The following is a 14,293-nucleotide window of genomic DNA, read 5'->3' as shown; positions in this document are numbered from 1 at the left end:
ACAGAGAGTATTATAGAGTGCTGGTAATTTTCTACACTGTGATTTATGGAAAGGGTCATACTTCTACATTCAATTTGTGAAAAATCCTTGAGCTATGCAATTTTCCTTTGATTGTACTGAGTATGTTCTTGCTTAATATTTTTAAGTTTACAAGTAAGTTTTACAATCAGAGCAGAGAACCTGGGGGTGCCCCAATGAACGATACATTTCAATGATACAACAAAAAAAGAAGTGTGAATGATACACACTTCTCCTAAATGGGGGGGTTAGGAATAACCTCTATGTATCGAGCTAAATCTTTTCTGACAGAAACTGAAAGTTCAGTTATCTAAAATTCACCATAAACAAAGGAAAATGAAGAAATGGATCTGAAGATGAAGTTTAGTCTATTACTGTGATAGATTACCTTCCACAGGCTTGATATAGATTCAAGAGGCTAATTCCCATTCCCAAAATAAATTTTTACAAGTGCTCAAGTCAAGATGAATCCTCAGCAAACATGTCTTAACTGCTGAAGCACATCTAAATTTGTTCCTTAAAGGTTATAAATTTTTAACACTCGTATCATTTAATTGCACATCAAATTAGAAGAAAAACAATCATTACACTATCTTATACTTTTATACTAAGGTATTTGACCCACCCTACTACAAGGCTGATATACTTGTAAGATTTTTAAATTATAAACTGCTTTTTATTATGTTTTCAATAATAAATATACTATTCTTCAAAATAAACATCATTCCAAAAATAGTCAAAAAGATCAACAGAAAATTTTCAAATAAATTCATTTAACTAAAACAGCTTCAAAATGCTGAATACTGACTTCTTACTTTTTATCTATCCCTTTTAGGCTGTTAACTGAAAAGAAGTTAACATTACTAGCTCTATTTAATGGCAAACATAAATCTTTCCAGAAATACTTGTGTAATTGTCTATGAACATGATTGCTTAGGATCAAACTGAATTTCCCAAAGCATTACTATATAAATCATCCAAACCTAATTTGTGGTCCTGTTATTTTGACTTAATCTGAATTCATAGTACAGCAATGAGAATAAAATCACCCAAACACTTATATACATTTGATAAATATTATATTTCTATCATTTACAAGCTAAAATATATTATTTAAATTAAGTAAGAAAAATGACTACTGCTTTTACAACCCCAGTTTTAGTTAGATTTTAAACAAATTTATAAATATATATTGCTAGTTCAATTCTCCAATTTTCTGTTTGTTACTCCTCAACATAGTGAAAAATAAGAAGCAAGGCTCACTCTGAGGATTTTGCCATAACAGGTGCACCTCACAGAACTGCGGACTTTTTTTTTTTTTTTGTATTCCACACCTTGTCTTTTCTTCATGCAGAGCAAGAAAAGTGCTTATTTTCTTGTGAATTTACAAAAATGCTGTAAAACACTCTCTGGAACTGATCCCAAATATGAACTGCAAAGAGGGATAGAATCCTGATAGTATTCAATGAAATACAGCACCTAAAATGGCAGAATAGGAAAAAAATTTTATATATAATAAAACTCTATTTCAAGTTTGGAACCAAGAGAGGGGAGGTCTCCTTTTCCATAAATCTTTCAGAGAAATACTGAGTAGAGCACAACTCTGATGCATTATTGAACAGGCAAACCCTAGCACAGTAATTGATGGTGGCACTCTGATTTAATGATCCTTATTTTTAAAGCTAATTAAAGAAATTGAATTGCATGTTCAAAGCAGATTTGCTTAATGTGACGAGACTATTTTGGACATAAAGTAGCTCACAGTTCCTGAACTAAACAAGTTACAAAATGGAGCAGCGAGTTTTAAGGAAGGAAAGGGGCTTGCGGCGAGTGGGGCTTTAAGACAAAACAGTGTATAATTTTACATTTTCTATGAGACCTTCCTTTCTTTCATTGGAATACTTATTCAGCACCTGAAATGTTCAAGACATTCGGCTCTAGGGGATGGGACAGTAATAAAAGAGGTGTCTGTGGAAGGCTGTGAAAAAAAAGGGCAACAAATCATTTTCAGCTCCTCTTCGCAAGAACAAGTCTATTCCCCTACCACAGAATCACATACAAAAGTCCTTTTTTGTGTGTGTGATTCAAAAGTAAATCAGTAGTAAAGTAGTAGTAGTAAAAACTATTAATTTTATTCAATATTGACTCTTAAAAGTATGTCTTTTAAAATTCTGTGATTCAAAGTGGTAAGTAAATATGAAGTACTTCTCATATATTAAAAATGCAATCGTCACAAGAAAAGCACTATTGTTTGAGTTGCAAGCTAAACTAGGTTATTTTTTTCATCGGCACTGTATTACGTGAAAAATGACTTAAATCCAAAAACTGATTATACAGACTTTGGTTATATGGCAGACACTTTCTCAAAAATAAAGTATGCCTGACACTTCAAAGAAAACAACTGACAGTAATTGTTGCCAGTAGTAAAATTTGAGCTTTCAAGTAAAAATTAAGAATTTTGAAAAACTTGCATCTGCCAACCTGGGCTTGACACTTTTCCATAATTTAAAGACTCTATTGATAAGATCAGAAGCAATACCAGCAAGTCTAATTTTCTGATACTATGTAATGAAAGGTGAAGTGCAATTTTTCTATTTTTCAAATTTTCCAAATGACCAATGTAATATAAAATTATGCATGGGTAATGAAAGTAAAAATTCAAAGCACAGGGAAGTATTCCCTGTTTTGGTTTCAGATTCCACACTGCAACTAGCCTCTAAGAAACTAACAAGAGACTGGTGCCCTATCAAATAAGGATAACTAACCACAATTATCTGAAGGCTATATACACCCCTCTCCTTTTCCGTCTACATACTTGTGTGAAGCCAGATTTTCTCATGTTCATAAACTAAAACAACAAATCCAAACAGATCAAATCCAGAAGCAGATATGAGAATCCGATATCTTCTACTGAGCCATGTTAAAGAAAAATGCAAAAATGTAAAACAATGCCACTCTTTTCACCAACTTTTACATGTAATGGGCTTATTACTGTTATTTTTTATGTACTACTAAGTAAATATTTACAAAAGTTCTCAATTTTAATGTCTAACCTGATATAAATATTGATGGATAAAACCACAGAAATAAAAGCTCTTTGAGGTCCTCAGAAACGTTTAAGAATGTAATGGGGTCATGAGAGGAAACTGAGAGCCACGGCCTTAGAACATTAAATCTCCACAGAAGAGGAAGCAATAAACAGAGAACGGGTATTTACTGAGCTCTTGGTAAACACTGGGCTTAGGCCTTCCATTTTTAAAATCCATGCTATTTAGCTCCCATTTTACAACTAAAGGAGGAGCAAAAAAGGGCTCAGTCAAGATTAATATATATTTTTTTCATTTAAACAAATAAACTCATGGTTAAGATCATTGTCGGTCTCTGAACAACACTACAACACTGCCAGCATGTGAGAGCAGATAATCAAAACGAAGGCCTCGAGATAACCAGGAATTCCTTAAATTATGTTCATTATACTGTTTACAAGGACAGTGAAACCAAAAGCAACAGAGTTTTATGATTAAGACCTGAGCTCTGGAGTCAGCTTGCCTGCATTCAAATACCAGCTCCCTCACCTAACCTCTCTGTGCTTCCATCACCCCTCTGTAAAACGAGGAAAATATTATCCTCTGCTTTATAGTATTGTCGTAATGAGGAAACACGGAAGAGCTCCTGGCACGCAGTAAGAACTCCTTCCAAGTGAATTATGATGATGATGAATGATGAGTGATGTATCTATTTAATATGGTTCCTAAGAGAAAAATGAGGGGTCTTCAAAGTAACTGTAGTTATGTGGCTAGTTTATTGATATAAAAAACTAGTTATCTAGCAAGGAAAGACAAATTATTAATGCGCAACAGTTCTGAATATTCAAGAACATTCATGTAACCATTAATTGTTTACTGAGTCTGAGTTAAGTGTCATGTTAGGGACAAGGTATTCAAAGATGAACGTGTCATGGATTTTATCCCAAAAGTGGGAAATGGATTCCAAACAAACCTCCAAACAAATGAATTCTTCAGCCCCTTCTCGTGCTTGTTAAGAACAAATGGCGCAGTGGCGCGCAGCATATACACCACTAGTCTAGGCATGTGTGTTGATGTGTATTTACAGAATGTCTTTCCTTTATTTAAATCTCAACACTTCTGTGCTTTCTGAACAAAATTTCCAAAGAAAAAGAGTGTAAAGAATGTAGCTTGACCAAAAATAATATTCTTATCAAAGTATGCTGGAATTTTCTACAGTAAAGGGGCAAAGGTATAAAAATTAACTTTATTTTGAATGTCACCACAAATTTTAGAAATTAAAAATTTAGACAAATGACATGTTAGAATGTTTGCAGTGTTTTTTCTACCAGTCCCACATTTCTAGAAGATAAAATTGATTCACTGTTCACAGTCTGCTTAGAGAAAAATAAAAATAAAACCCTCTAGACAAGTATAAATATATGAAAATGGGCACATGAAAACTGATGTTACTTTACCATGCTGGCTCTCCATCTTACTATTACTCTACCCAGTCCATTTACTTTAGAAGTTTGCCTAATTATAAATAAAAGGAGAATGAAACTTCTGGTTTATATTTAAAAAGATTTCTGATTAAAATTTAGGAGAGATAATTCAAGGGAAACAGCAAATTTTAATACATTTGAATTTACAAAAGACTTAATTTAAATTCATTTCTCTTTATGATTGCTATTAACTGTTTTTTTTAAACCTATTTTTTCCTTTATGTTATAGAACTAAGGACTTAGAAAAAGTGTAAATTAGAAGGAAAAAAAAAATATTGGCTTCAGAGTCACACAGACCTAGATTCTTCCCCTAAATCTACCAACGAATAACTGTATGGTCCAGATAAAGTTATATAATCTCTCTTAGCCCCTATTTCCTCACTGGACAAAGTGCGGAGAAACCCCACCTCAAAAAACTGATGGACTGAATAAATGAGACAGAGTCCATAGCACACAAGGGTTTCCTAAAAGGAATGGTTCTTACTGTTGCCATACTTCAAATGCAAATCAACCTCTATTGTTCTAAATTTGTGGGTTAAAAAACTGATTTAGATTATACTCAGTAAATTTCTTTTTTTTTTTCCCTCTTCTCCGAAGACCATTTAACTTTGTCACAAAAACACCATACAATTAGCACCATTTGCTGTTTTAGACACACATGCATACTCAATGGCAAGATGGTGTTGCATTTTAATCCAGCACTGTATAAAAAGCTTGAACATTGCCTTCTTGCCCAGGATAAAACAAGAATTTTAGTCCCTTCAAAGGCTCTATATTTACAAACTTTTAGTTAAAGGAACAAACATTTAAAAGCTGTTATTGTACCAAAAATAAAGTATTTGAAATTCTGACAGTAAATAAACTTTATGGTAAATGCAAAAACATGAGACTCAACTCTTCTCGTAACTTCTCCTAGATAATGTACATTGAAGTCTTACAGACACTTTCTGTTTGGCTGCTGTAATGCTCAATCATAAAAGTAAAACCATTTTAAGGGTAAGAAAAATATTTTTTAATTCTCACAGGCAACATCAACTGGGAAGAATTCTATTTGACTTCTAGATAATTCTTGTTAATAGGTTGAGGCATATATTCTTTCTCTCCATTCCCCTCCCTTCACACCAAGTCATAATTTAACCTAAGCATTCTTGAGAGACAGTAGTCATTTCCCTTTTCCTGACAGCAAGCTTACAGATGAATCATCTTCATTTCAGTCTCAAATTAGAAACCATCAACACAGGGTTACATTTTCATCTTTTATATAGTTAATAAATCAGGCTGAGGAAACACAGGCATTTCTGCTCTTTGAGACAAGAATTACACAAAATAGTGGGTGTTTATTAATTACCTAAGTCAAAACAGAGCAAGCAAGTGCTCAATTATCAAAATTTTCAACTTTTCATCAATCTAAAAATCATAAATGCAAGATGTCAGAGGTGTTGATATTACTGCTTAAAAGCAGCATACCTCAACACTTTGGCCATGAACTTGATTTATCGGTCCTACAAATACAGAAGAGTGGCTCTTTGGGCAGGCCCCAGCATGGTGATGTTCCATCTAATACCCTCTGCTGATGTCAGGTATTTGAAAGTGACCTTCTGAAGTTTACTGTCAGTGCCTGGTGGTTCAGACAGTAAAAAATCTGCCTGCAGTGCAGGACCCAGGTTCGATACCTAGATCAGGAAGATCCCCTGGAGAAGGGAATGGCAACCTACTTCAGTATTCTTGCCTGGAGAATTCCATGGACAGAGGAGATTGGTGGGCTACAGTCCATGGGGTGGTAAAGAGTTGGATACAACTAAGCAACTAACACAGACATAAAACTCTGAAGTACACACTGACTGCCTGCTTCTCTAGGTTCTATAAAGTGTGCTTTTGTTTTAAGACAGAGGATCAGAAAAATATACATGGGGTACATTATCTCATGCATGCTTTAGCAGAAAAGTCATTACTAAATTAGTGTGTATCCTTAGTGTATTTCAGACTTCAAAAGATGAAAGAAATAGCCCTTTGAAGAATGATTCATGTATTTTACAATTATATGTGAGGGTCTTATCCATCAAAATGTCATTAAAACCTTTACCTTCATTTTATGTGGTATGTTTTTTACCACAGTCTTTAAAATGTACAGAAATAAAAATAAATAATTGTTAAAATATTGTATTAAATAGCACCTTTAAAAAAAAATAAAAAAAATAAATAGCACCTTTATGTGGTATGTTTTTTACTACAGTCTTTAAAATGTGCAGAAATAAAAATAAATAATTGTTAAAATATTGTATTAAATACAATATTTTGTTTTTGTTGTAATAAAGCAACATAAACAGAAAAAAAAATATTGTATTAAATAGCACCTTAAGAGATAAAGTTGATACAACTTCAACTTGTTACAAAAAAAAATGATATGGAAAGCTGAGTGCAAAAGAGCAATGATGATAAAAAACAGAAAGAGAAAAACAGAAAACCTTACTAAAGCCTTCACAGTCTGGCTCCAAAGTTTCCTCTTCTGTCAATAGCCTCCCATACCCTATTTCTCTGATAACACAGGTATATCCTCGACTCTCTGTCAAGATTTGTCAACCTCAGAACTGAAGACTCTCTAAACCCAGCAATTCCCTGTTTGAGGGGCTGTCCTCTATATTGAGGATGTGGAGCAGCATCCCGGGACTCCATATATTACACGCCTCTAGCGTTGTCCCACCCCTCCAACCCACAAGTGCGATCATCTAAAGTGTCTCCACACACTGTTCAGTGTCCCCTGGAGAGAAAGTGTACAGTAACCCTGAACTGAGAACAGCTCTACATTTTCAAACACTCTTCCCATTACCTGAAATAATTCCCTCTATCTCTACAGAAAACTTCTACTCATTTTTCAAAACCCATCTTCGATGTCACCTCCAATGTGAAGTTTTCCTCTAGTCAAAGTTAGTAATTTCTTCCTCCCTCTTCCTTTTATACCACTTAGCTTGTTTTTCTATTTAATGACATAAGATTATATATGTTCTTTCCCTCTAGATAGGTAAGAATCTCCATCTTACTTATTCATTGCATTTTTATTTAAGTGTTCAACAAAGGTTTATTACTAAATGATTATGAGCTTTCTACTAAAAAAAAAAAAAAAAAAAACATGAGCTCCCATACCCTTCCCACTGCCAAGGGGAAATTTGGTTTATTGAATGATGTCTCATATTGAGCAATATACAATCATCTGGTTCTTTTTTGCCTTTGTCCTGGGAAATGAGAATTAAATTATATACTCAATTTTAGCCACCCAAGAGACTTGGTATATCTAGTTCTCTAATATTTTTATTTGATCTTTATTTAGATTTACATTTGCACCATCTATTAGGATGTTTTGCCCTCAGGAGTTGTCCCAAACTTTTTTCAGAATGTGAAAAGATAAAACTTAGAAACACAGAAATATAAAACCATGACTTTTATACCGTGAAGACCATATTTTTCGAGAATAAAAATGAAAAAGGACTGAATTACTCTAATCAACACTGAAGAATAATTTCCAATACTTGTTTTAAGTTAAATCAATGTCTCTCCAATAATTCCAAGAAATTTCATAAAATTTCCAAATAAAAACCTAGAAAAATCTGGCTTAATTTTTTATATATATACACATATGCATCTAGATGATATATAGGTAAGCCAACACTTCCCTGTGAGAAAGGTGAACAAACCAGGAACCTGGAAATCAAACAACAACAAAATAAGGAGTGCCATACTCCAAAAAGGCTGGAAATCCCTGACAAGGAGAAACCTCCAGAATACTGTGCCCCAAGGCTAATTTTCCAGATCAGCAGCTTTTGTAACCCTGATATCCACATCATTTCTTCAGTGTTAGAATTGGTCTCTGTAACCATAATTTTAAAAAAATCTTAGCAATGACAATTTTAAGTATCAGTCCTTTCTAATAAAGTTAATAATTCTAATTCACAGTTTTCCGATTTAACTTAGTACCCTTAGTCATTTCAGAAGGCAAGGCAATTAATTAATCAGGAAAGTAGCATCCACCTATATTGGGTTGGACAAACGTTACAGAATAAATATGCTAATCCAATATCCTCTCGTCTGACAAGTTTCTATTATTAAATTGCTAACGTGTTTATTTCCTCCACAATAGCTGGATTTTTGTCATGAATATGCATTAAGCCCTGCAGTTATTAGCCTGGATGACTAGGTGACAGAGAGGACACTACTTGAGAATTTGCATTTGACAGATCATTGACACAAAGTCACAGTTATCCACCCCCCTTCACTTAAACAGGATCATGCAATAGGAAATGAACTGGAGCTATTAGAGATTATTCAGGTTTAACAGCACACATCCTTTTAGCTGGTGGTTAGAACAATACACAATGTGGCAGAGTTAACCAGAGGCATCAATTATACTCTCAGACCTGTTAATATTTTTGACAATATTTAAATAGCACATCCCTTCAGGGCATGGCTTTTTTGCCCTCTCAGTTACACACCTGTCAAGTGTTTAATTTGCCAAAGGGAAACAGTTTGATTTCTAAGGGCTGTCTTAATACTGAAGAAGCAAATTGGAAAAATCAAACATTACTGAAAAGAAGTAATGAAAAGGGGAAAAAAATAGTAGGTTTAATTCAACAAGGCATGTTAACATCTGTCATTAATACAACAATATGATCATGTTCCCCATATGGTGAATATACCTTGGGCTTTTCAATTATTCACTCCCTTTGCTTTTAAAAGGCAGAATGATGGCAGAGAAAAATTAAAGGGGTCAAACTTTACAGTAATACTAAAAGAGACAGAGATAGTAACTTGCTCCTATCATGCATATAAAATTAAATACTTGAAAATGTAATTTAGGTGAAAGATAATAAATAAAAGTTGGCCATTCATCAGATTTGTATAGCTACTCACTCCTTAGATGCACTACTTAAATATTAAATTACAAATAATAATAAATTAGCAGTTGGTAAATGATATAGAAAATTTAAATCTAACATGATAACACTTAGAATATATACGTTTAACTTTAAAACAGAAAATATTACAAGTTTTTGAAAATTTTCTCTAGTCAGGCAAGGGAAAAAAATAAATGATTTTGAACTGGTAAAGAATGGAGAGTAAAGTGAAGAGTACAAAAACTGTGGGACGTTATCTATGGTTTCAACAGACACTAAACTCATGGCATCCAGGCACTGTTAACCTTGGTCTGGGGGAGATGTGAGACAAGCTTCAGGGTCAAACATGGGAAAGGACTGCGCCTTGGGAGCCAAGAAGTCCAAGTTCCACCTCTGGCTCTACTCTGTAAACTAATCTGTTATAATCAGCAGGGGGATGAACAGATAGTTTCCACGGTCCCTTTCACTATTTGAAGAGGTGACCAATGAGCCAAAAACAGGAAAGTCATGTCAAACACACCTACATAATTCACGAACATCACAGCCTTGAAATACAGTTGACCCCTGCACAACACAGGGGCGAGGAGTGGGGTGAGACATCAATTACGATGCAGTCAAAAATCCAAGTATTATAGCTTTGACTCCTCCAAAAGTTAACTACTAATAGCCTACTACTGACTATAGTCTCACCTATAACATAGTCAATTAACACATATTTTGTATGTTATATATATTATATACCATATTCTTATAATAAAGCAAGCTAGAGAAAAGAAAATGTTATCAAAAACATCATAAGGAAGAGAAAATACAAGTTTGTACAGTTCAAACCCAGGTTATTCAAGGGTCAACTGTATAACAGCATTTGTCATTAATAAAATGAGATCATACTGTCCGTAGTCCTAGACTACGAGGCTCCATGATATTATCCTCAATAATTTCCAAAGAAGTTTTAGGTTGAATTACATGGGCCCCAAATAGTTTCAGATCCCATATCCTAGTTCCATTTGGAAAGGGTAAAACAAGCTCAACAACAAGCAGTCCTTTTTCTTCCCTCCTTTCAGCAGACCTGTCAAGTACAAAAGCTATTCCCCTTACATAAGACTAGATAGCAGGGACATTTTGACAGCTGCTTCACTAGACTAACAGCATTTCCTAACATAATCACTAGTAATTTTTCTTTCAGCTTTCCCTCTCATTCAAGTCATATTTCCACATAATACAATAAGGGGAGAAGATATCTGTAAAACATCTTCACATTGTTTAAAAACCAGGTAATTTTCTATACCATAATTATACTAATATCCATAATACTGGTTTCTCCAAAAGAATGCCAATCCATTCTGAAAATGAGTACCTGAAACCAATTTTTTCAATAATTTACAAAGGAAAAAAACACAATTATATATAATGAATCCACCTCTTTTTCTTAATTCATGATCATCACTTTTAAAATTAGTGTGTACAAATTCACTTGAGAGAAATATTTTTAAAGATTCTTCTTGATCTATGTACTTAATTTGGGGGGGGTCATTAAAATAGCTAGATTAAGAAGTTATATGACATTTAACAAATTCCTTCTCTATTGCTACTACTGTTCTTTTTCCATTTGGCAGATTTTGGGGTTTTTGTTGTTGTTAATTGAAGCTGTTCTTCAACTGAATTATGAAACTAATCTTCAGGTTTCATGTTAAACTTTTAAGGCAGAATATTGGCTAGCCATAACCATTAGATTAATGCTAAAAACATCAGAATGAGAATTAACTTGGACTGAAGACATAATTAGATTAACTTCAAACCTTGTGAGGATAACTACCATTTAAAAACCATTTTTAAAAAACCTGAGAAATGGTGATTACATTAAGTAAGTTCAGTGACCATATGACTTCAGTTTTCATTCTGTCATTGCATTATGTTTCAATTTTAATATAAACGCTAGGACTTTTTAATGCTCATAATTTTTACAGAAATAAACACTGTGTTACATTTAGAAGTCCTAATGTTTATCACCATCTGATGCTGTCATGGTAGCAATTGCTACTTACACTCTTTTTAGAAGTGAGAATTGCAATGCCTCTAACTGATGACAATGTAATTATTCCTTCTATTGTCAACATAGAGGTGATTTCCTTTCTTCACATACATGATTATACATGCAAATCTAGGCTCATCTGAAATCTTCTAAGTGTGATGAATGTCTGAATTTGAATAAGCACAATCACATGAACCATGAGTCACAGTGATGATGGAAACCAAGCTACAGCCATCCACCCTAAACATATTTTTATCATCTTCCTCTCCTGCAGGAACTCATTCTTCCATTTTCCCACAGCTTTCAACACAATGTCATATCATTTACAATATACAGCCATGACCATTAAGAAAATAACTGAGGGCACAGCCGAGTGGGGAGCCACAGTGAACATGAAGTCTCACTTGGAGGTTTAAATGACCTCATTAACAATTAATTCACACATACAACAATCAGCCTTTCAGAAAAAAACAGGAGACTTTACAAGCTCTATGCCATGCTCTGCAGGCCTCCTGTGGATACACACCATGTCTTACCTGGTCTTTCAGCTGCTGTATGGAAGTCTGAAAGTTCAGAATCTGGCTGAAGAGCGGGCTCTGCAGCACTGACTTGAGAAGGTTCAGTTTGTCTTCATTTGCTGCATCCCCACGTTCCCGCAGCTTGGCCTGCAAGCGCTCTGCTGCCTGCAGGGCCCGATTTTTGTCTAAACCAAAGAGCAGTGTTAGTCAGTAACAGGATTCAAAAGACAGGCATCAAACCACGCTTATAGAAATTCTAAAACTATTTCTTGGGAGACATGAAAATTGACTTGGAAAAAAGAAGGGACTAAAACATGTCACTCTAAATACATTCTTCAAACCTTGAAGCCTCTAATAAGAAAGTTTGTTTAAAAGCAGCCAACTGGTTATAGTGTACGGTACATGCAACTAACTAAGGATGGAAACAAATTCAGATGATGCATATCTGACATGCTTCTAATACCAGCTGTTTCAACTTTTATAAAAATTAATTAAAACCAAACATTCTGTGATCTTATAAATGCTATTTCTTTTTTATTAAAAATGTATATATAAGAAAAATTAGAAATATAACTAATAAGTAGAGGTAAATAATGTCACTGATGAAGTATAACAGTTAAAATATAACAATTTCATGTATTAAGTAAGAGGCAATGCATTATATATTTTTGCATTTACTTGAAAATACATTACAATAACACATATTCCTTCAAAAACACAATTTTTTAGTGCTTGAAATGTCTTACCTCCAAGTTAAATAGCATACGTACATAAGCATAAAACTGAATACAATTTATTTATTAATCACCTGTGTAAGGTACCAAGGTGCCAAAGTTAGTATTTTCCATAAGGGCATCCTTAATAATCCTAACATCCAACATGCAAGACTCTAGACAGTTCAATGCTACCATAAATAACAGTTAAAAACATCTCTCAAAATCCCACTTTCACTCCCTCTCTCCCTTCCATGTAAGTGAAGCTACAATTTTTAAAAAATACTGGAGACTGCTAAGATATATGCCCTAACATATTCTCGACGATATCTATTAAAATATATTTGCCATATCATAGTAATAAAAGAGTGCGAACTATCACTAGAGACATTTTTTGATAGCAAAAATATGATTATGCAGGAATGGAGAAACTAAAATATTAACTAATGCTGACCATGAGTTCATGCACAAAGTTAAACACTCATATGCAGAATTTTAAAAGCAAACAGTAATAAAGGTATGCCTAAGAACTGATTTTAGGTCATATTTCCCATGGTATCTCAAAAAATAAATCTAGTATGAATTCTCACATCAATTCTTGAAAGGTGTACAACTCAGTAATAACTTACAAAATGAAGATTATAGGTAATGGCTTAAATAATTCTGTATTTCCCCTTTGCTGTCCACTTTCTTATGAGGAACTTTCCTATGTAAACTATTAGTCTTTACTCTGTGTGACTTTAGTATAAAATAGGTGATAGGAAATGTGCACCCATGCATTCTTATTATGGTCATAGTACCAGGAACAAAAGTCAACAGTAATGATCCTCATGATCACAAAAACAGTTCCTCCTTTCCTGCCACCCACTTCCCACTACTCCTCAAAACCTGCAGGTGTCAAGGTATCAGCCATGATCATCAAGGCATCACAGATACCTTCCAATACCTTCCAATAATCACACCCAAAGCGTTCCCAGGAAAAGGTGAAGACTGCAGTGTCAGATAAGGGACCATGACAGACTGGATGTTCCATACCTGACATATCTGAAACCAGTTCTATAAACTAGCTTCTCTAAAACTAAAGAGCAGTACAGTGTGGGGGGGAAAAAAAAGATCAACACAGAAGTCTAGAAAATTTGTTGGCTATTTCAACCTAAATTATCTACTGCAGAAATTAAACTACCATAAATTGTCACTCAAGTTTGTCAACCTATTCGGTACTGTTATAACAGTTTTACAAACTTAAAAGCTCAGTACTATTTAACCTGCCAAGAGTAAAGTAAAAGTAAGACACAGGCAATGACCTTCAGTATTAAAAATACTGTTATACTTCTGGTGCTATCCAGAAACAAACTTTAACCAGAACTGAGTTCATAAATCGGAACTGGGTTTACATTAAGCTTTCTTAAAACCCAAATTTGGTAGAACACTTCATATGCTTTTAACTTTTGCTTATAAATGATGTGATTTGATAACACTTCGTATGAAACCATCTAAATATCGAAACACATTGCCCTAGTACAATGATAGTGGATAAAAAAAATAACCAAATTATTATAGACAGAATTTTAATATGTAGAACATATTTCAAAGATCCCAATGGAAGAATTTTAAAT

The 14,293-nt window shown here is 33.9% G+C and overlaps 1 protein-coding gene across 36 annotated transcripts in view; it reads right to left on the bottom strand.

Annotated features, from left to right (window-relative positions):
* The window catches only part of MPDZ (multiple PDZ domain crumbs cell polarity complex component), a 175,466-nt gene that overhangs the window by 135,394 nt on the left and 25,779 nt on the right, over positions 1–14,293 (bottom strand). For 35 of the 36 annotated variants that reach the window (XR_015169573.1, XR_015169572.1, XM_086415111.1 and 32 more), the window contains one exon: positions 11,983–12,149. Coding sequence is in view for 32 of the 36 variants with exons in the window: in XM_086415111.1 (XP_086271237.1) it covers positions 11,983–12,149 (167 nt within the window). In the remaining 4 variants the exon portion in view is untranslated. Of the gene's footprint in view, positions 1–11,982; positions 12,150–14,293 lie in introns of those variants that run through there. The other variant, XM_086415144.1, reaches the window with a different exon arrangement.

This window comes from Bos grunniens, chromosome 8 (assembly GCF_055505025.1).
Source record: "Bos grunniens cultivar Pamir isolate PY7600 chromosome 8, Bosgru_T2T1.0, whole genome shotgun sequence".
Taxonomy (NCBI): Eukaryota; Metazoa; Chordata; class Mammalia; order Artiodactyla; family Bovidae; genus Bos; species Bos grunniens.
This window is presented reverse-complemented; position numbering and strand designations above follow the sequence as displayed.